At 39.0% G+C, this 21,122-nt stretch overlaps 1 protein-coding gene across 1 annotated transcript; it reads right to left on the reverse strand.

Annotated features, from left to right (window-relative positions):
- CLNS1A (chloride nucleotide-sensitive channel 1A) lies at positions 1–18,460 on the reverse strand. The gene is made up of 7 exons (XM_061168081.1): positions 18,246–18,460; positions 11,997–12,133; positions 7,977–8,078; positions 6,802–6,909; positions 5,537–5,710; positions 2,390–2,478; positions 1–763 (listed from the first exon to the last, which is right to left on the reverse strand). The coding sequence occupies exons 1-6, from the start codon at positions 18,368–18,370 to the stop codon at positions 2,411–2,413; spliced, it is 714 nt and encodes a 237-aa protein (XP_061024064.1). The 5' UTR covers positions 18,371–18,460; the 3' UTR covers positions 1–763; positions 2,390–2,410.
- Positions 18,461–21,122: the final 2,662 nt, after the last annotated feature.

Raw genomic sequence — 21,122 nt, forward strand, 5'->3', positions numbered from 1 at the left:
TATAGAAAACCTAAATTTATTTGTTAAGCTATCACAAAGACAAAACAATTATCTGAAATACTTTGAGAACTTCATCCCAATTTCGCTTGTTCTTTTACAGAAACTGACCTGAGAGGCTGGAAATGAAAGGATACAACCTAAGCGGTTATAACAGAACAGAATGATGAAACATGGTGAAAGGAGCAAAGGCTAGGCAGGAGCACTTGTGTTAGTGGGAGTACATGTGGCTGGGCTATTTCTGAAGAGGCTCCCTAGAGTTAACTGACCTGGGACCCCAATTAGTAAAAAGACCTTTATCCCTGTGGAAAGTGCAGAGATCAGGATTTCTCTGAGACCTCTGTTTTTTTTTTTAAGGAGTTAAGGGTATCCTTAGGCCCTAAGGAGTATAGCTTAAATTCAGCCTTTCTTTCCCACGTGGTCTACCTACACCTTCAAACGCCAGTGCATTTCCACCCCTTAGTCCTGATAGGTTTTGAGGATGCATAGAGTGAAGGTGGGAATCATAGGCCTACTCAGAGGGTACACCTAGACATAAAGGTTTGGGGTAAATCATAAACTACAAATAGCCCTCCTAGTTAAGTTCATCCACCTTTGTTAATAAAAGTCATAGTTTCTTGTGCTGGTGACAGCTTCTTGTCTCAGTATACTCTGTCTCAAGAAAGAACTGGTTCAGGTAAGTTTTGGAGAAAGAAAAAGACTTTCATCAACACCCACTCCACAGTGGAAGAGGCACCAAGTTCTCTCCTACAGTTATGAGCAGAATCTGAAAAACAAAAGGTTTACAGTGTTTATACTAATAGCTATTATTTATTAAATGCCTAGTCATGAGTGCCAGAGGACTTACATATATTATATTTCAATCTTTGCAATAATCCTGCCAGGTAGTTACTATCATCTTCATTTGTCAAAGGGGAAACTGAGAATTGTAGAAGTTATACTCCTTGTCTGAAGGCACAGAGCTGGTAATATGGTGGAGCTGTGATTCCACCACTCATGTGCCTTCCCCTCCACTCTATCTTGTGCATCGAGAGGTCTTAGTTTCATTATCTTGAAATTTTTAATACCCGCCTACATACTCGAATTATTTCTTATTCTTGGCTCAAAGGCAAATGTAATTTTAAATGATTAAAAATTTACAGACATTGTTTGGAATTAAGATTAATTAATTAAGATTAATTCTGGATAATTAATTCATTATCCAGATGAAGAACTTGCAAAAACTTTATGACTAAAAATCTCTCTTTGCTCCAGCTGTAGCACAAAATGAACATAAAACAAATTATCAGCTCATTAGAAAGTTTGTGGCTATTTTACAGTTATTTCATCATAAAAATTGTATTACAAAGAATCCTAAGAATTCTCACCAGAAAAATGCTGTAACATTCCATTTGTGTAACCATTAGTGACATACCAAATAAGTTTCTCCATCTTATTAATAGAGTAGTTGGTATTCTTTGAATAGTCCCTTTTCAAGAAGAAATATGTTAAAGCCAGATCAAAAAATCTGCTTTCCAGTTTTAACAAAAATTACTGAAAAAAATCCATATACTATGAAGAATGTGATAAATAAGAATCTCAGCAATAAGGGAAGAAGACATATTGGTATTGAAAGATTTCCCATAAAGTATTATTTCAACAGTGAAATACTGATATCCAGAACTGTGAAATCTGAAAATGTATATTAACAGAGCTCCAACAATGTTAACACATACTTTAAGCTAACTGTAGAGGAGACACTGCTGATTTTAGATGATATGGCTACCAATGACAGAAGTAAATTGTCATAGAAATAAAGAGACATAAATCACAGAACTTTTAAGGTTATTTTCTAATAGTTCCACTGGCAGCAGCTGAGAGGAAAGCTGAGATTCATTATCACAATTCATGGTTACTATAAGATGTTATATTCACAAAAGCAATAATCTGCTTTGTGAATTATTGCAGCAAATCTGTTTTGTGTTTTTGATGAGATGCTAAGGTTTCAAATATTGTAAGTGGGAGAAGTTGACTCAAGAGCAGAGCAGGACATGACCTCAAATTCTGCTACTCCCACATGAGTCAACCAGAGAGATCTGCTTTTCAACAAAGGGTAATGTCCTTCTCTTGACTCACTGAAGATCAGTGTCTTATTCTTCCAAGTTCTCTCAATGCTGAGCAAAGTGCTTGGCAGCTAGTAAGTGCTCAGTAAATGTTAACCTGAACATTACCCATGCTGGCAGATCTTGATTTCTTAGGGGCAAAAACGACATAGTTTCAAGTAATTTCATAAATGGATTAAACAACATTTTCCCACAACTGCTAATTTGTTAGAGTTCTCCTCAAATCTGAAAATAAAAATCAATTGTTTCACGTGATTTTCATGTTCAGTGACAGGGGAGAAAATACTCACCCTAAAGCAGCATCCATCATTTCAGTGATCAACGTCTGCATCCTCAAACTGTCCAGCAACCGTTGGTGCAGCATCCACCTCCATCCCATCTGAGGAAACAAGGAACCACTGAGCAGGTCTACTGAGCACTGCCCACAGTGAGGAGTCAGCTTAGATTTCAACCAGAAGGAAGCTAGCGCCCTCTGCTGGTCAGAGTTGCTATTTCTTTCTCTTGAAAATTGAAACTACCAAGGAACAGACTTAGAAAAATGCCACCTGTGGGTTTAGGCCAAGTTAAAACTAGTCTGTGTATTTCACTTTTACTTTGCAACTCTCAGTCTCAGCACTGAAAGAACTCCAGGCAGGGACTTTCAAATGCAGCAAGCATCCGTTTTTCACTCTTCACAGAACTGCTAGGTGTTTTACCGTGTGACTTCTTGTTTTAAAAAAGCATGAAGTACTATCTAAGCTTACAACATAATTCAATAGAAAAGACTGAAATAAATTAGTAAAGTGAGATTCTTACTTTTCCCTGTTTTTTAATCTCATTAAAAAAAAAAAGAGATGGGGAGAACAAACAAAAAAAAAGCCCTCTGGAAAGAGCTGTCTAAAGCTGTTTTCTCCACTTCTTCACCTCCTACTCACATTCAACTCTTTAGCCCACCACAAATTGGCTTCTGCCCACAGCCCACTGACATCCCACCACCCGGACATTCAGCAGGACATACAAATAAAACACTTATATAAAATTAACTCATCTTTCCACACAGAAAATACATCCCTTTCCAAAAGGATACTTCTTACTTGCCCAACCCAGAAACCCCTACCATATCTCTAACTTCTGTTGCTTCTATCTCTTAAATACCTCCCAAATTTGTTCAGTCTTTTGACATTACTGCCACTCCCTAATTAGGCCACTATCTCTCATCTAATTTAAATCATAAGCTACTTAACAGGGCTTCTCTTCTTTCCTCTAGTATTTCCCTCTGCAATTAATTTTTTGTATCACAGCCAGTCATCTTCTGAAACACTAATCAAACTAAAATTCTTCAATGGCTTCCCACTGACTTAAACACAGGTTGACATTCTTTAACACAGCTTTCAAGTTCCTTTACTATACAGTCCAGTTTACTATTCCACCTTTATCTGTTGCTATAATAGCTACCCATCACACTCAAGAAGTCCAGATATAATGAACTTTCAGTTCCCCAAAGCTGAATGGTCTCTTTTGATCCTTCACACATGACTGACACCCTGACCTGCCTCTCTCCCCAAACTGTATGTAATCCCTCTTCACTTGGTTCATTTTTATTTATCTTCAGACTTTGGCTTAAATGTCACTTACTCCATGAAGTTTGAATCTCTCCCTGACTGTCTGGCCTCTGATTCCATAGTTCCTCAAGCTTCCCCTTTATCTCAAATGCTGTATCACAATATACTATAACTACCTAACTAGTTAATTTCTTTCTCTCTCCACTAGAATGCCATTGATAGATAAAACTGCATCTTCCCTAGGCACTCCTGTATTCTCTCTACCTGCCACAGTAGCTCAACAAATACCTCTTACATAAACAAACACATGAAGCACTGAAATGCCACCAGTTGAAATTTCACTATGGATTTATCAGAACATCACGTTGCATACTGTGAATATATTATTTTAAAAATAAATTTAAAAAAAGAAATGGCACAAGTCAAACTAAATAAGTGGAAACAAGAGTGATGTGGGTACCCAGAACTTAAGAAGACAGGAAATGGTTTAAGCTGAAGAAGTTTTATGTACAGGCAACTCAATATGCCAGTGAGGCTTAGGAATACAAGTCCAATCATCTCACTTTAGCAACAAGTGTTTGTGACCTTAAAGTCAGTTGCTATAAAGCATTAAATAAAAAGCTCTATAATTAAAAACAACAAAAAAAGCCTTCAGTGATGAAAGGTTTTTTAACGTCCAAGGGTACTCTTCAGCTAATCTCTGTAGTAAAAAAAGATGTATCTTGAATTCTTTTAGCTAAGATTTCGGCACAGCACTAGAGACCACCTGAGTCACCTAACCCTAAAGCGTGTTAGAGGCTCACCATGTAGGGCTTAAAACGGAGAGGAGACGTAACGAACAGTAACGTGACCCACAGCCTAAATTATTCCAAATTAAATATCCCAGAACTTCAGGACCCTCAGGGCAGAACGCTATGTGCATGGAGATAATGATCACAACATTATGAGAGAAATGTAAATATCAATAAAAGAAAAATTATGGCAATCCTCTTTAAGAACATTCTGCATCACTAAAAATTATAAGTGTTAAGATTCTGTAGCAATACAAAATACTGAACTGAATACATAGAGGATGCAAGAAATGCTCATAATAGTAACCGGCAGGTTGTTTTTACATATTAGCTTATTTAATCCCCTTACCACTGATTAGCTAGTTGACTGCAAACTAGGTATGTGACCTTTCTGTGCCTCAGTTTCTTCATCTATAAAATGGGGATCGTAACAGCATCTACTGTGGAGAAGGAAATGGCAACCCACTCCAGTATTCTTGCCTGGGAAATCCCATGGACTGAGGAGCCCAGCGGGCTACAGCCCACAAGGTCGCAGAGAGTCAGACACTACTGGAGCGGCTAAACAACATCTACCAGAGGGTTCTTGGAAGGAGTAAATGAGTAAATACATATAATGTGCTTCCATCAGGATTTGAGACATAAGAACACTACCTGAATATTTTCTTGAGGGTAGCAGGTACAAGATTGGAGACAAGTGGCGCAAAGACAGAGGTGTCTCTCCAGAGCCCAAGAGAATTTATATGGTGAATATCAATGACACCGAGTGTTCTCAGAAGATTAGTATGGCGCAGTGAGGTGGAGGAAAGAATGATTTAAAGCAAAAAATTTCCTACTATAAATCCAGTGTGAGGAAAAAAGGACCTATGTTTGGAGCATAGCAGTAGTTATAGTAAGGAGATCTGAAAAGTCATATAAAGGAAAAATCCACAGCACTCAGCATTAGACTGGCAGGGAACAAATGATAAAGGCTGAGTCAAAAGAATACAAAACTTACAAATTTTTGCAAGTTAGGGAAAAAAGTTTTTAAAAATTTACATATAATTCCCATTCTACGTATTTCTACATTTGCTTCCTACACCATAAAGAATTAATTCTAGGTACTCACCTTCATAATCTCTTATTGAGTCTTCTGTCCGGACTCCAGCCATGTTATACTGGCTGCTCACAGACTGAGAAAGCATTCCTTCCAATCTCTCCAGTGTGGCTTGGCCTTCTGCTGTTAAATGGGATAATCCTTCTTCATAGGTATAAAATGTAGGGATGTCCCCCTGCCCTTGTTCTAAATAAATAAAAAGCTTTTAAGCCATTTTAAAACAGGGGGAAAAAAGACAATCAATAATGCATCTACTGAAGATAAGGCACAGTGAAAAAAGGCTTCAAGGAAAACATTCAACATTTATTCAACATACACACATCAGCCATCTACTGAAGACAAAGATAATACAGAAAATGTCTCTCCTCTCTAAGATGAGAAGGGATTCTAAGAGATAACAAGCCAGTATATAGCAATTCCCAAAGAATCAAATGTCCAGGGACTAGAAGGAAAAGAGGGTGTTCCTAAGGTTACAGAGTTTTATCCCAAGGTGGGAATTTTACGAGTCTTCTTTCCTAATTAAAATGCATCCTGCTTTTAAAACATCAGAAATTCTGGAAAATACAAACAGGATTTAAAAACTAAATTACCCTGAAACTTCAGCAAAGATGAGGATGTATTTAGATATATATAAAGCAGAATCCCAGAAATGAGTCTGTCTCAGGCCAGGAAGTGGTACATGTGGAGGCAACAGCTTTAGGGAGCCAAACTGGTATCCATGAGAAAAGAGAAGAGAACAGCAGACACCTCAAGTAACAAGACTCTATACCAAGCTAGTGACTGTATTTTGCTCTGGGGAGGTAAAGGGAGATAATCTTAGATAAATTAAGTATGGTTCTGGGAAAAAGACATCACCTTGGCAATGAGGAGGTTTATGGAATACATTAAAGATGTAGATGATACAGGTTCCAAGAGGTGGAGAGAGAAGGCTTGTTTTCTGGGAGCAACTTCATCAACTTAAAAAGATTTTCCCAACTACCCACTATCTTATCATAGTCTTTCCTTCCATTTATTTCTATTTTTTCCCCCCAGACGGGGGAAGAAAACATATCTCCTATGTTTTGTGCTCAAGCTTGGGACTCCTGTAACATTTTCTAACTTGACTGAGAGATGAATTGTGCCACTCACTTTTACTAAAAACCAAGTTACATGGATACTTCAGAGATACAAAGAAATATAATCCCATACGCTATACAAATACATGTTTAAAATGAAACACACCTACACAAATGTTTTAAATACATACACAAACACTTAAAAAAATCCACTTCACTAACCATGGGCTTCCACATCATATTCGTCTCCATCATAATCATCTGAATCTTCATCCTCAGGATCTGGATGCAAAGCCTGGCATTCACACATTGCAGTGAACATGGCCTCCACTGAACAAGTAAATTAAAAATTTCTCATTAATTTTTTTCTGATTAATGTACAATAAAAATATAATAAGACAACCATCAGGGCAAATAAATTTAATGAGTAGACAAGAGGTATACTGGTGGTGATTTAGTCGCTAAGTTGTGTCTGACTCTTGCAACCGCAAGGACTGTAGCCCGCCAGACTCCTCTGTCCATGGGATTCTCCAGGCAAGAATACTGGAGTGGGTTGCCATTTCCTTCTCCAAGAGGTATAGAGGGTCACAGTATTTACAAAATATGCCAAATTTCAAGGAAAATCAATCTTAACGGCAATGGACAAGCCATAATATATTATAAGAGGTCTTTTTGAAATATTACTGAGATCTCTTCATGCCTTGTTGGATTTTCCAAGAAAAAGCATCAGAGTCCTGGTCAGACTGCTGGCATCAGTGTGAGGTGCTCTTTCCAGGTGTCCTGGCATCATCCACTTTGGAGTTGCCATGAGCCCTCTGTCCTCTATCCAGTGAGATTCACAGTCAACAGCACCAAGTCCATAAATAGCAGTTTCTCCATTCCCAAAACACACCAGGAACATGGTGTCTACTACACTCACCACATCTTTATATTAATAGGTATCTGGTCCTCAATGATATTACAGATGCTAAAATGAAGAAAAAGCAATAGAACAGAGGTAACGAGAGTGAGGGCTTCCCTGGTGGCTCAGGGGTGAAGAATCTGTCTGGCAACGCAGAAGACATGGGTTCGATCCCCGGACTGGGAAGATACTCTGCAGAAGGAAATGGCAACCCACTCCAGTATTCTTGCCTGGGAAATCCCATGGACAGATGAGCCTGGTAGGCTACAGTTCATGGGGTCGCAAAAGAGTCAGATACAACTTAGCTACTGAAACAAAAAACAGTAACAACAAATGAGGATGAAGGTAAGTGTGTGTGTGTGTGTGTGTGTGTGTGTGTGTGTGTGTGTGTGTGTGTGTGTGTGTGTGTGTGTGTCTGTTTGTGAGATGGGGGCAGGGGATAGAAAGAATGCTTGGTACTTAAAGGGAAAAAAAATCAGTTCCACAGAATACTCACATGCTGATTTATCACTAGGCACAAATCTAAATTCAGCAATAGGTTCAATGTCATCATCACTATCTTCCTCTTCTTCATCAGCAACCGATTCTTTTGATTCTTCTAGAAAGTGTATTAAAAAACAGCTTTTTAATGATGTTTATGCTTGAAAACAGAATCTTAAAAGAATTTCTTAAAGGATGTTTATTGATACATCTAAATATTGCATTTTTTTACTCCCAATTACTAAAACATGGTTATTTTAGAGTTAAAAAAAGACTTTGGATAGTCTCTCTGATCTCGTCACACTGCACTTGAGGTTCTAAGGATACCAAGCCCCAACATCATGGCAGGGGTGAGGAAACCCAAACAGTCAGACCTCTAACAATTAGAGTTTCACTCTCATGTCTGTTTCTTTCACCATGTAACAATGGGTTCAGCAGCAGTCTGTAAACCACTGATGTGATTCATCACCAACAATTTACAGATAAGAAAACCAAGGCCCATAAAAATTGACTGACTCAAAAGATAAATTAATAAAGTCTGTTGGCAAGAAAAAACTACAAATGTTCAATAAAGAGAACCAGCTGGTAAAAGTGGAAATTGCTAAAATCACTCCAGATGTATATATCCTATTATCCAGCAACTCTTCATCTAAGTACATGAATGTTCCCTGAAGTACTTTATGTACTATAGAAAATATAAGAAATAAATGTTAACTTAAAAAAAGGAAATAGATGTAACTTGATCATATTATGTTCAGTAGATAACATCTGAAAATGAATAAATGTGATTTATATGTATCAAAATGAAGGAATTTTAAAACATAATTGAATGAAAGAACTCATTGGAGAATATATAATACCATTTACATTAAAGTTCTAATGACAAAAGAGAACCATTATATTGCTTAAGGGTATATATATATACTCAGTAAAAATCTAAAAGCATAGACAGGAAGGTCACACATCATCTTTAAGAAAAACTCTGGAGACAGAATTAGGAAAGAAATGGGGATGGATATAAAAAAAGATTTCTATAGTATTAATATAATTTTATTTCTTTTAGACTAATTATGAAAAAATGTTAGAATTTACACTGGATATTAAATAATGAAAATTTTTAAAAAATATGCTGAACTTTTCAACATATGAATTATTTCATAATTTTTTTTAAAAAGGTAAATAAAACAAATAGACCCCCAAACCACCAAAACATGTTCAACAAATCATCTTAAAAATACAACTTTTATTTAGCATATTACAGCTGCCATTTTGAAAAAATGTTAATTCTCCATATAGGTGGAGATAAAGCAGAAAGGCATTCAAAGTATATACTTTCTGGAAAGCATGCTGACAATGTATGTTTAGAACTTTTAAATAAGGGGGTACCCACTATATATTTTTTAACTTTTATTTTTTATAAGTCACGCAAGTTCACTGAATAATGAAAAAATACAGATAAGCAAAAAACACAAAATTTTAAATGACCACTATTAGCAGCTTTAAGTAACAGATATAATAGAACTTTTCTGTCCTGTTTCTAATGTTATTAAATTGTTACATAAAATAGATGTGTCTTCTGTAAAATAGTAAAATACAAAAATATTGGACAGTTCTAAAAAATTCTTAGTAGTTGAATACATTATGGTACTACCAAACTTTTTCAATGCATTTTAAAATATGGTATCATACTATAACTATTGTTCTATAACTGAATGGACATCACTTTTCAAACCATAAATTCAAGCTGGTACAAAAATAATGGAAAGAGTCAAGATGGATTCCAAGTAAACAGTCCCTACCCCTCTAGTACTCTCCCTAGAAATAACCACTATTAACACCTTCTTTTATATATCTACAGGTATCTATCTTAAGGCAGTAAAGAGAAATGTAATATAGCATTTTTACAATTAGGAGAAAAAAACCACTATGACAATCATTAATCATCTCATACTAAATCCCCGGAGTGACCACCATACTCTGTCTCCTTAAATAAGTTCCCAAAGTGTTTCTAATGTGCAGCCAGGTTTAAAAACTAACAATTATTACAATGCCCTAATTATTCTGGATAAAATGGAGGCCCAGAGAGATGAAAATGACTTGCCTACCAAGTTAATGACACAGTTTTCTTATTCAGGGTGCTTTTCCTTTTAGCTAGCTTTATTCAAACCCGACCTAACTTTATCTTCTGACATGCCCAATGCCAATGCTCTACACTATGAGCATGTCACACCAGAATTTAAAACTGACTAACAAGAGTATCTCTAAAATTTCACACCTACAAATGAATGGCAAAAAAAAGGGCGGGGAGTGTGGGTGGTAGGTGCAGGGAGGGTGGATTCCCTGGCAGTCCAGTGGTTAGAACTCGGGTCTCTCACTGCCAGGGCCTTGCATTCCATCCCTGGCCAAGCAACGAAGATTCTACCAGCCTTGAAGCATGACCAAATAAATAAATAAATAAATAAAATAAATAGAAATAAATAAACTTTAATGTCTATATATGAATGAATGAATGAAAGCTTTCAACTCAACATGACATATAAACTCTTGGTTATAAAATCATAGTTGCAGTTACTTAGATGGAAAGTGAACTTTGTATCTGAGGCCACCTCATCTGGAAGTCTCACTACAACACAAGGTCAACAGCTTTTTACTTTTCCTTACCCTCTTTCAAACTCCACTAGATTTTCATCTACTTTTGGACACTTCCCAATGGCAAGAGTTTTAAATGTTACACCAAAAATATTTTCAAATTGCTAAATCAGTCATTATCACTTAATGAGGCAGGTGTGCCAAAAGTCTTAAAAATTATTAAATAATTAGTATCACACAATATAAATGCTCATCTTGTATCTGAAACCATACTAAAATCCCAAATTGGAGGAGCAATAGCTTAACAGGAGAATTCATGGCATTGTTTCTTACATGCTATTTCAAAGAAAAGCAAAGCACTATCTTCAAATCAAAAGTTTACTAAAGATGTAACAATAGTCTTTCAACTCCAAAGTTATTCATTCTCACAAAGGATGAACATATTAAACAAATATACTATATAAACTTCTTTAGTTATACTTAAAAAATCAAGCGTAAGTTTTTATTTCATGCCTAACTTGTTTCTCACCCAGAATTCTTGAAACTCTTTGTGAAAGTGAAAGTGGCTCAGTCCTGTCTGACTCTTTGTGACCCCACGGACTATGCAGTCCATGGAATTCTCCAGGCCAGAATACTGGAGTGGGTAGCCTTCCCCTTCTCCAAGGAATCTCCCAACCCAGGTCTCCCGCATTGCAGGCAGATTCTTTTTTTTTTTTTTAAGGTGAATTCTTTACCCACTGAGCGATCAGGGAATTCATTATGGCGAGCCTAAAAAATGGATTTTTAAAATCTTTCTTACTTCTTCTTTCATCAACCACACTAGATTTTTATGACTCTGTTGTTTCTTCCATCTGCAAGACCTGGGAATCTTGTACCATAGCGTTTCTCAATCTTGAGACTACTGACATTTGGACTGGTTAATTCAATTCTCTGTTGTGGGAGCCTGTCCTAGGAATTGTAGTATGTTTAGTAGTACCCCTGGCCCCTAACTAGATGCCAGTAGCACTCCTCTCCACCTCTAGTGATGACAAAAATGCCTCGACAAAATGTAACTGCCAAATGTTGGGAAAGGGCAACATGTCCACCATTAAGAGCTATTTCTATAACAAAACAAAACAGGTTCTATCCAAAACTCTTAGAAGGGAAGCATACTGATCCACGCCTCTAAGGGTGCTAAAGATAAATGCCTTTACACAGAGAAACAATAACAAACTCAAGAGGAGAAACAAGAAATGCAAATGCATAAAAGCTAAGTAATTTTAAGTGCAACTATTAATATGTAAAGTAAAAGGCAGTGTGCAAATTATTTTACTGTGCTGAAATTTTGCCTAAGAAAGTATTATCCAAAATAAGTGAATGGCTTGAATACTACATTGATTATCATCAGTGACTGCTTTTTAAAATATACTACCAAAGGAAGCTCAAGATTAAACTATACCATACATACCTCCAAATCTGGCATTCACCATAACATAGAGATGCTCTCGTGGATAGGCGTTTAGGTCCCTGGATACTGCATGCAAACTAATGGTGGGGTATTCCAGGGAGAATCCTAATCCAGAGCCATCTAACCAAGACAGGCGGCTGAAAAACATGTGTTAAGTGGATTATTTGGAGAAATTAAATCCTAATTTGATGTCCTAACATTTATAAAGGTTCAGCCTGGACACATATTAATATATATGTGAATAAATTCAAGCATATTGCTTAGAAATTTCCTAAAAGAAAATTCGCAGCAGGAATTTAGTTTCTTTAAGACAATTCTGTTATAGCTCACTTTCCCCTATCTAAATATCCAAACAGATTTGAAATGCTATTTTTCGTAAGTCACATGTGTGTTTCTATGCCTTTTTATGCTTGTTTGGAATGTCTTCAGGCATCTTCTTTGTTTTGGCAAATTTTCTTTGTCTGGGTAAGTCCCAGTCTTTCCATAAACCCTCTCTTCGATTACTCCAGTGCATAATGATCCCTTCTTTTCCTAAACCGCACTTAGGCTCAGTAATATACTCCTGAGCACCTAACTCTGTGTAATGAATTTTATATGTATCTGGACAGAACATGAGTTACTGGATGAAGCTTTAACATTCTTCAAAACTACTGCCACAGTGCTTAGCATGTAAATATGCAATAAATACCCAAGAAGCACTAATTTCTCCACTAATCCTACATTAAATAACATACACATGAAATGGCTGTAATAACACAAGTTGGAAAATAATCATCACATTGAAAAGCAGACTTTATGGAGCCTTTCATTTATTTTACAACTTAAGGGGAAAGCCACAAATAAGCAATGTCTAGTTATCCCTCAAAAGTGGTCAATGCAAATATTTTATTGCTTTAACAGAGGAAAAGCATCAGGAAAATCAGTACACTGAGTTTTGAGTAAGGACTGGTTGATTTTTTTTGGTAATATTTCACCCATCTGGAACTGCACCATTTAGCAGGAAAAAAAGTCACGAAAAAGATGCTTAAGAACCCACAGAAAATGTTAATAAAATAAAAGCTAATGCACTATACTGGTTGCACAGGGCTGGAGGAAAATAGAAAGTGACTGCTAACGGGTGTCAGTTTCTTTGGGGGGCAATGAAAATAGTCTAAAATTGTGTTGGGAGTTCCCTGGCGGTCCAGTGGCTATGACTTGGTGCTTTCAGTGCTGGAGGCCAGATTCATTCCTTGGTCAGGGAACTAAGATACCACAGGCTGTGCAGCATGGCCAAAAAATAAGTAAGAAATTAAAAATAAATAATACTGACTGTTGATGGCTGCACAACTCTGTTATACGTTAACAATTTATTAATATATAACATATTCATGTATGTTATATATTATTATATGTATGCATGCCGAGTCGCTTCAGTCATGTCTGACTCTGTGACCCCATGGACTGTAGCCCCCTAGGCTCCTTTGTCCATGGAATTCTCCAGGCAAGAATAGTAGTGTGGGTTGCCATGACCTCCTCCAGGGGATCTTCCCCACCCAGGAACTGAACCCCAGTCTCCTGCTGCTCCTGCACTGCAGGCGGACTCTTTACTGCTGAGCCACCAGGGCAGTCCTACACACACACACACACATACACACACACACACACTTAAATACATGGACTGCATGCTATGTAAATTAGGTCAATGAAGCTTTTATTTTAAAAAGAGGTTCATGCAATAAAAACCCCATATCATTCTATTTTCTATACCACTGTAACAAGCCTGGCGGTCTGATATCTAAGGAAGCAAAAACAAACACAATTATAGAACCTAAGACTTCTTGTGTGGGAAGAATGAGAGCGCAGCAGTCTGAGAGCATTCATGCTCAATGTAAGGGGAGGCTGAGCTTTACACCTCAATCCCCCTAAAGGAAATCAATGGCTAATAGGACAATACAAGTGTGTAACACTTGACTCTCACTTATAAAAGCAAAGGCAGAATTAGATTGTGGTGAAAATTGTACAACTCTGTAAACACACTAAAACATGAGGAACTGTACACTAAAAAAAAAAAAAAAAAAAAAGCACTGTCATTGAGAAAGGTTTCAACACACTTATTGAAAATGAAAAACTGGGAAGCTTTTTAAAGTAGTAAAAGCTCTAAAATAACTCATCCCATTGGGTCCAAAGAAGTAGATTTTATTATTGTAGTGAGATTGCATGTGCTCTATGGGCCTTTCCACTACTGCTTTTCTCTTAGTGTGGAGAAGAAATAGTGCTCAGGCATCACAGAAGTACTGCCAGTTCCTTATTAAAACTATATTATTTAAAGCAAATAAACTCCTTTTTCTCACCTCAGAAATCCCCTAGATTTCTGAAAGGAGTATTCCAAATTTCAGTATCAAAAATGATTTGAAATACTCAGAGCCACAAAATTTTCTTTGATGAATCAATTAGGAGATAGAAAAGCTGAAAAACAAGCACAGACTCAGTGCCTCTAAATTATGGCTTTCACTTTCAAAAGCACATAATAATTGCTCTGTAGTTCCTTACTGCTGGCAGAACAAATGCTATCTCACCAGAGCATTTCCTGTGGAGTGCTCATAATCTTATACAGGAACATGGATTATATACTCAACAGAACAGAAGAAAGTTTCATTCAAAAGCAACATTTACTCTCATTATTAAGTTCTGATTTTTTATTTTCTTTTCATTTATTCTAGAAGAAAAGCTCTCAAAACCAAACTATCTAACTATACCCTGTGCTGGGCTTAGCTGCTCAGTCGTGTCTGACTCTTTGCAACCCCACGGACGCTGGGCTCCTCTGTCCATGGGGCTTCTCCAGACAAGAATACTGGAGTGGGTTGCCATGCCCTCCTCCAGGGGATCTTTCCACCCCAGGGATCAAATCCAGGTCTCTCCTATTGCAGGTAGACTCTTTACTGTCTGAGCCACCAGGGAAGCCCTAACTATACATCCAGTCCCAAAGAAACCATGAGTCACATGAGGGAAAAACAACAATCGGGAAGCCAGTCAAGATACAGAGGAAATGTTGTGCTATCCGCCAATGGTTCCGCACAAGAATTAACAGTGTACTTTATTCCTGGCATGGGGAAAAAGACAGGACAGAAAGGTAAGAGAGGTCTTGAATTTAGGTTGGCTTAATTATCTGGTTTAAAATTGATTTGGGAATAAATATAAAAAGAGCATTACTTATAAGTTTAAATTACCTATTTTTAATTTAAATATTTTATTTCACTTGTTTCAAATGATCTATTTTGAATGATTCATGCCTCTGCTCCTTTCTTCCTTTGGACAAAAAGTCAAATTCCTATGAAAACTAAGCTTTGAAAATAAGTCCAAAAGAGTTCTGAATCTCTCAATCTACATCTGAAAAACTACCTAAAAACAAATCAGACCCTGTTCCTCTTCGCCTAAAACTCTCAAGTAGGTATCACAAAGCCTTGAGGCTATAAGCTAAGCTCGTGAACATGGCTCCCTCCTTCTCCAGCTTTATTCTATTTTTGGCCGTGCTGGGTCTTCGTTGCTGCACAGGCTTTTCTCTAGTTGCGGTGCGTGGGTTTCTCGTTGCGATGGCCTCTCTTGCTGCGGAGCACCGGTTCCAGGGTGCACAGGCTTCAGTAGTTGTGGCTCCCGGAATCTAGAGCACAGGCTCAACGGTTGTGGCTCAGGAGCTTCATTGCTCGGCAGCATGTGGGATCTTCCTGGATCGGGGATTGAATCCGTGTCCTCTGCACTGGCAGCTGGACTCTTTACCACTGAGGCATCAGGAAAGCTCCTTCTCCAGCCTTACCATGTTTCCACTTTTTCTCCACTGGTCCCTCAGATAAAAGAACTGCTTGACTGTGCGTATGTATGTGTGTGAACACACAATATATATCCAGGCACACATAATACTGTTTCTCACCCTTGCCTCTGAGTATCCTTTTTCTTCTAATTAGAATGTTTCCTCTTAGACCCACCTCATTTACCTGGCTGTCAATCCTCATTTGTCACATCCTCTACGAAGCATTTCCAGTCTGTTGAGAGCTTGATTCTGTCAAGATACGGGGACTTCCCTGGTGGCACAGAGGATAAGAATCCATCTGCCAGTGTGGGGGACACAGATTCGATCCCTGGAACAGGAAGATTTCACACGCCATGGGCCAACAAAGCCTGTGCGCCTCAACTATTGGTGCCCACGTGCTCCACAACAAGAAGCCTGAACACCATAACAAAGAGTATCCCCGCTCACCGCAACTAGAGAAAGCATACACAAAGCAAGGAAGACCCAACGCAGACCAAAAAAAAAAAAAAAGATGTGGAAATGCTAGGTGGGAAAGAACAAAAAGGGCCAAGAATCCAAAGAGGTAAGGCTAATAATGAGTAAAGAGGGATGAAAAACAGTGTCCAAGGTACTGGTAATATTCTACTCTTAACCGTGAGGTGCTATGCAGGTGTTAGTTTAAATATAATTCCTTAAACCATCTATTTATAATTCATATTTTTTGTATGTATATTTTATGAAAATACTTCCTTAAAGAAAAAGATGTTAATAAAAAGTTGAAAATAAATAATTTTTTAAACAGTTAAAGAGCTTAAAAGGAGTTTGTACTTCCTCACTATAGTTATACAAGAGAATGTCCTTATCCTTACATTTTGGTGCAAGTATTTATAGGTGAAGTGATGACATGTCTGCAACTCAAAAAGCTCAGAAAAAAAAGAGATAAATGTGGCCAAATGTTAACAACTGATGAATCTCTGTGAAGGAGCTATGGCTATTTACAACACTTGCAACTTTTCTTTAGTTTTAAAATTTATCCAAATGAAAAAACAAGTATAGGACCTTCCCCTAATAGAATTTATATTATACAAGAGACAATACACTGGGAAGTCATGGAGAAAAGGGGGACTGTGTAGGGGCTAAGAATATATCTGTGTTCCACTTTCCACGCCTTGAAAGAAATTGCTCTCGCAAGATCTCTGAAGGTCTTTTTGTCAATACCCAACAGGTGCTTTTAAGATTTGATTTTATTTGACCACTCCTCTCTTTTTCCTCAAATCTCTTCTTCTATAACATACCTTGTGTAGATGTGTTCCAAAGGTTCTATCCTTGGCCATCTCTTCTCAAGTATCTAATCTATCCATCTTTAACACAACTCTCCCAAGAAATATGCTCATATGTGCAACTAATCCACACATTTGCAGACCAAACTCATTATCTGTACTTTACCTCAAACTTGACCTTCCTCACATCCAAATTTCCTATCTGTGACTGGCCAGAAACCTAAGCTTTGTTCAATGACTAAATTTCCTTCGAAACCAAGGGGTTCTTTACACCTTTTTTGTGCCTGCTGTGGCAGGGAGAATTTTGGCCCCTATGACTCTCACATCTCCTGGTGTCACATCTGTGAATATGTTACATGGCAGAAGGGATTTTGTGTATGTAATTAAGGTTACTAATCAGTTCACAAGAAAAGAGAGAGATTACCCTGGATTATCTGTGTAGGTCCAACATAATCATGTGACTTCTTAAAAGCAGGGAATTTTCTCTGGCTGCAGACAAAACTGATACAGAATACAGAGAGAAGTAAAGGACAGGAAAGACTGAATGCATGACTGTTGGCTTGAAGATGAATGGAACCATATGTCATGGAAATGAGAACTTCTACAATCTCAACATGTAAAACGAGTCTATGCAAGTAAAAAATGCTCCAGGTACACAAATAAAAGGGCAATTCCTTCTAGGAACGGAAATGAGAGTTAAGTCCCTCTGGATACAACCCCAACCAGCGTGGGGTTGCAGGTGTTCCCCACTCACACCTACAGAAGAAAACCTATACCCCCTTAACCAAGCTTTAAAAATCCTGCACAATTTGCTCTAAACCTACATATCCTACCCAGGGCAACACCTCCCATTCCTGATCATCGACGAGGCAGGCACTTCGATGACTCTTCTTCACTCAGGGCCTGGAAACTCAAAACCTTACAAAGAGACCTTGAATAAAAAGCAGCCTCCAGTAAACAGGTGGGCAGAAAGCACAATGAATGAGGCGAACACCGTATGACGAAGAGACAAGAAGGCTCCGAGGAGAGGACACTGGAACACACGAGTCTTCTCCTCAGCAGAGGCACCTCCAAGGCAAAGCGGGGCACGCGCTCCCCCGGCCCACGGCCTCAGAGGTCTCCGTCTCCCCCACGTTACTCCGCACCGCCCGCGCCCGGCAGGGACGAGGCGCGCAGGAAGCCAGCCCTCGGAAACAGAGACCCTACCTTTCAGAGATGTAAAGGGTGCCGGTACCGAGGCCCTTCCCGTTCAGCACAGCCTCGGTGTCTGGTTGCTGCTGCCGTAGGCCCTCAGTCGACCCGGGCGGCGGGAAACTTCTGAGAAAGCTCATTATTGCAAGGAGCGCTGAGACACCGGCTAGGAGCTGGCTGAGGCACCGTAAACCCCTCTCGCCGCGTCCCGCCCCGGAAGCGGTAGCAATTCCCCCCGGAAGAGTAACTTAGTCGGCCCCGGAATTCGAGCTCGTGTACCACAGAAATGAGACGTTCTAGGACAAGCTCTCACAGGCTTGAGAGGACCGAGTTTGTCAGGTTACGGCCTTTCCCTTCTCCCTCGCATTTCTAAGGCTCCAGGTTTGGAATAATGGAGCGTTCTCCCCACATCCTACTTCAGGATCGTCACAGCAACCCTGTTAGAGAGGAAGCACAGGAAATAATAAATTTCTTTTTTCTGCCGAAGGGGAAACGGAACGGTAAGGCAAGCAGTCCATTGCCTGAGGTTGCATAGGAATGAGAGACCACACTGATTTACAAGTCGGTCTCCTAAGTGGGTTCGGCTCTTCTCACCTGCGGCCGCCTCGTCTGGGCCTTGTTCATGTCTCAACAGCCACGCCCCAGACATCAGTTTAGGTCCTAACGCCGTCCTAGTACGCGATCCACATATCCCCCGTATCAGATGTGCAAACGAGCGCAAAGAGGTAATTAAACCTGGGTGAAGAGCTAGTTATGTCAGCAAGCATATAGGGCGCTGAAAGGAAAATAATTAATCCATTAGATTTGGAATTCTTTATTTCTTCATTAGACACTGAAAAGCAAAGTATTAAGAGCTAATAAAAACTTTTTAAATAATCATAAAAGTAGCTAATGGTAACCGGGTATTAAGTGTCAGGCTCCGTTCAAGGCGTACGTGCTAAGTCGCTCCAGTTGTGTCTGACTCTTTGCGACCTTACTAACTGTAGCCCGCCAGGCTCCTCTCTTTACCCTTACTATTTCTTCATTTCCTCTTTGTGACAACTTTATGGCAAAGATGGAGCTGAAACGAGAACTAGTGGAAAGTAGTAGGAATAGATCCTGAGAGCCTGAGGCTTCCTTACTGACATGCAGACACACGGTGATGTCAGGACCTCTCTGGGAACTATCAGCTGGAACAGGTTTACATTTCCTTCCCTGTGGCCTGAGCTTCTTCACAGCTTGGCAACTGGGTGTGGAAGTTGAGCATCCCAAGAAAGAGACTGGCAGAAGCTGCATGGCCTCTTCTAACTTAGCCTTGGAAGTTACAGAGTGTAACCACAAGTAGGATCTGCTGGATTTTTCATCTTTTTTTTTTAAACGTACTTTGTACTCCTATACGCTTTGACTGCCTGCAGCCCTGGCTGACACCTTGACTGCAGGTTTGGGAGTGACCCTGAGGCAGAGGAACCCAACTCAACTGTGTCAGATTCACGGACAGACAGAAACTGTGATATAACAGCTGTTGGGTTTGGGTGTGTCTTTTGTTTTTGTTTTGGTACACTGAGGGGCAAGCAGGTATCTTAGTTCCCCAAAGTGAGTGAGTTAAGTCGCTCAGTTGTGTCCGACTCTACGACCCCATGGACTGTAGCCCACCAGGCTCCTCTGTCCATGGGATTCTCCAGGCAAGAATACTGGAGTGGGTTGCCATAGTTCCCCAACCAGGGATTAAAAACTGCCCTCTGCAGCGGAAGCGTGGATTCTTAACCACTGAACCACCAAAGAAAGTGAAAGTGAAGTCGCTCAGTCATGTCTGACTCTGCAGTGGACTCTAGCCTACCAGGCTCCTCCCTCCATGGGATTCTCCAGGCAAGAATACTGGAGTGGGTTGCCATTTCCTTCTCCAAGGGATCATCCCAACTCAGGGATCAAACTCGGGTCTCCCGCATTGCAGGCAGACGCTTTAACCTCTGAGCCACCAGGGAAGCCCAACTAGGAGGTCCCAAATAGTGGTTTTTTTAAGTAACTAAGTTTTGGGGTAAACACAGCAATAGATCACTAGTATGCTTACTAAAGAGAAGAGAAAGAACCTTGAACAGTATTAACCACTGTGCTGCTGCCTTAAACGCTTGACTTGGCAAGCTTATCCCTGTCCATGATTTGAATTAACCTGTGTGGATGATTACCAAATCTGTATCTCCATCCCAGAACTCTCTAATGAACTACAAATATTTATATACTATAGCCAGCTAGACATCTCCACTTGGAAGTGCTTCAGGCACCTCTCATTCAACTTATCAAAAACTGAACTTATAAACTATGGACTTTGGGAGACAATGATGCATCAATGTAGGTTCTTCAGTTGTAACAAATGTTGATTATGGGGAGGGTACACATGTGTGGAAGTGGGGGTATATGGGAATCTCTATACCATCCTCTCTAACCTGTTGTAAACCTACAACTGCTCTAAAAAATAGTCTTCATGAAAAAAGTTGAATTTACAGGAGTTCCCCACTACTCTAGTGGTTAGGATTCTGGGCTTTCACTGTCATGGCCCAGGTTCATTCTCTGGTCTAGGAACAAAGATTTCAAAAGCTGTGTGGTGTGGCTGCAAAAGAAAAAATTGAATTTACAGTTTTCTCTCTCAATTTTGTTATTTCTCCAATGTCCTGTCTTATTAAAAAAAATACCTCATTCCATTGAGTTGCTCAGATTAGAAGCCTGGAATTTATCATTATTTCCTTAATTTCTTTTACTCTTCATATCCAGTAATACAGTAATAATAACCATATTTATTATTATTTTAACAAGAAAATAGCAACTAACACTTAAGGAGGGCTTATGTGCTGGGTACTGACTGTTTCAGGCACTTTGTCTCAACTAGTTTAATCTTCACAACACACCTAAGAAATAAGT

This window comes from Dama dama, chromosome 2, assembly GCF_033118175.1.
Source record: "Dama dama isolate Ldn47 chromosome 2, ASM3311817v1, whole genome shotgun sequence".
Taxonomy (NCBI): Eukaryota; Metazoa; Chordata; class Mammalia; order Artiodactyla; family Cervidae; genus Dama; species Dama dama.

Excerpts from the sequence above, each read along its gene's own strand:
- CLNS1A (XM_061168081.1), bottom strand. The coding sequence starts at position 18,370 with ATGAGCTTTCTCAGAAGTTTCCCGCCGCCCGGGTCGACTGAGGGCCTA. Across the intron at positions 12,134-18,245 it reads ACCCTTTACATCTCTGAAAG|CCGCCTGTCTTGGTTAGATG; the intron begins GTAGGGTCTCTG and ends CATGTTTTTCAG. Across the intron at positions 2,479-5,536 it reads CTCAATAAGAGATTATGAAG|ATGGGATGGAGGTGGATGCT; the intron begins GTGAGTACCTAG and ends TTGTTTCCTCAG.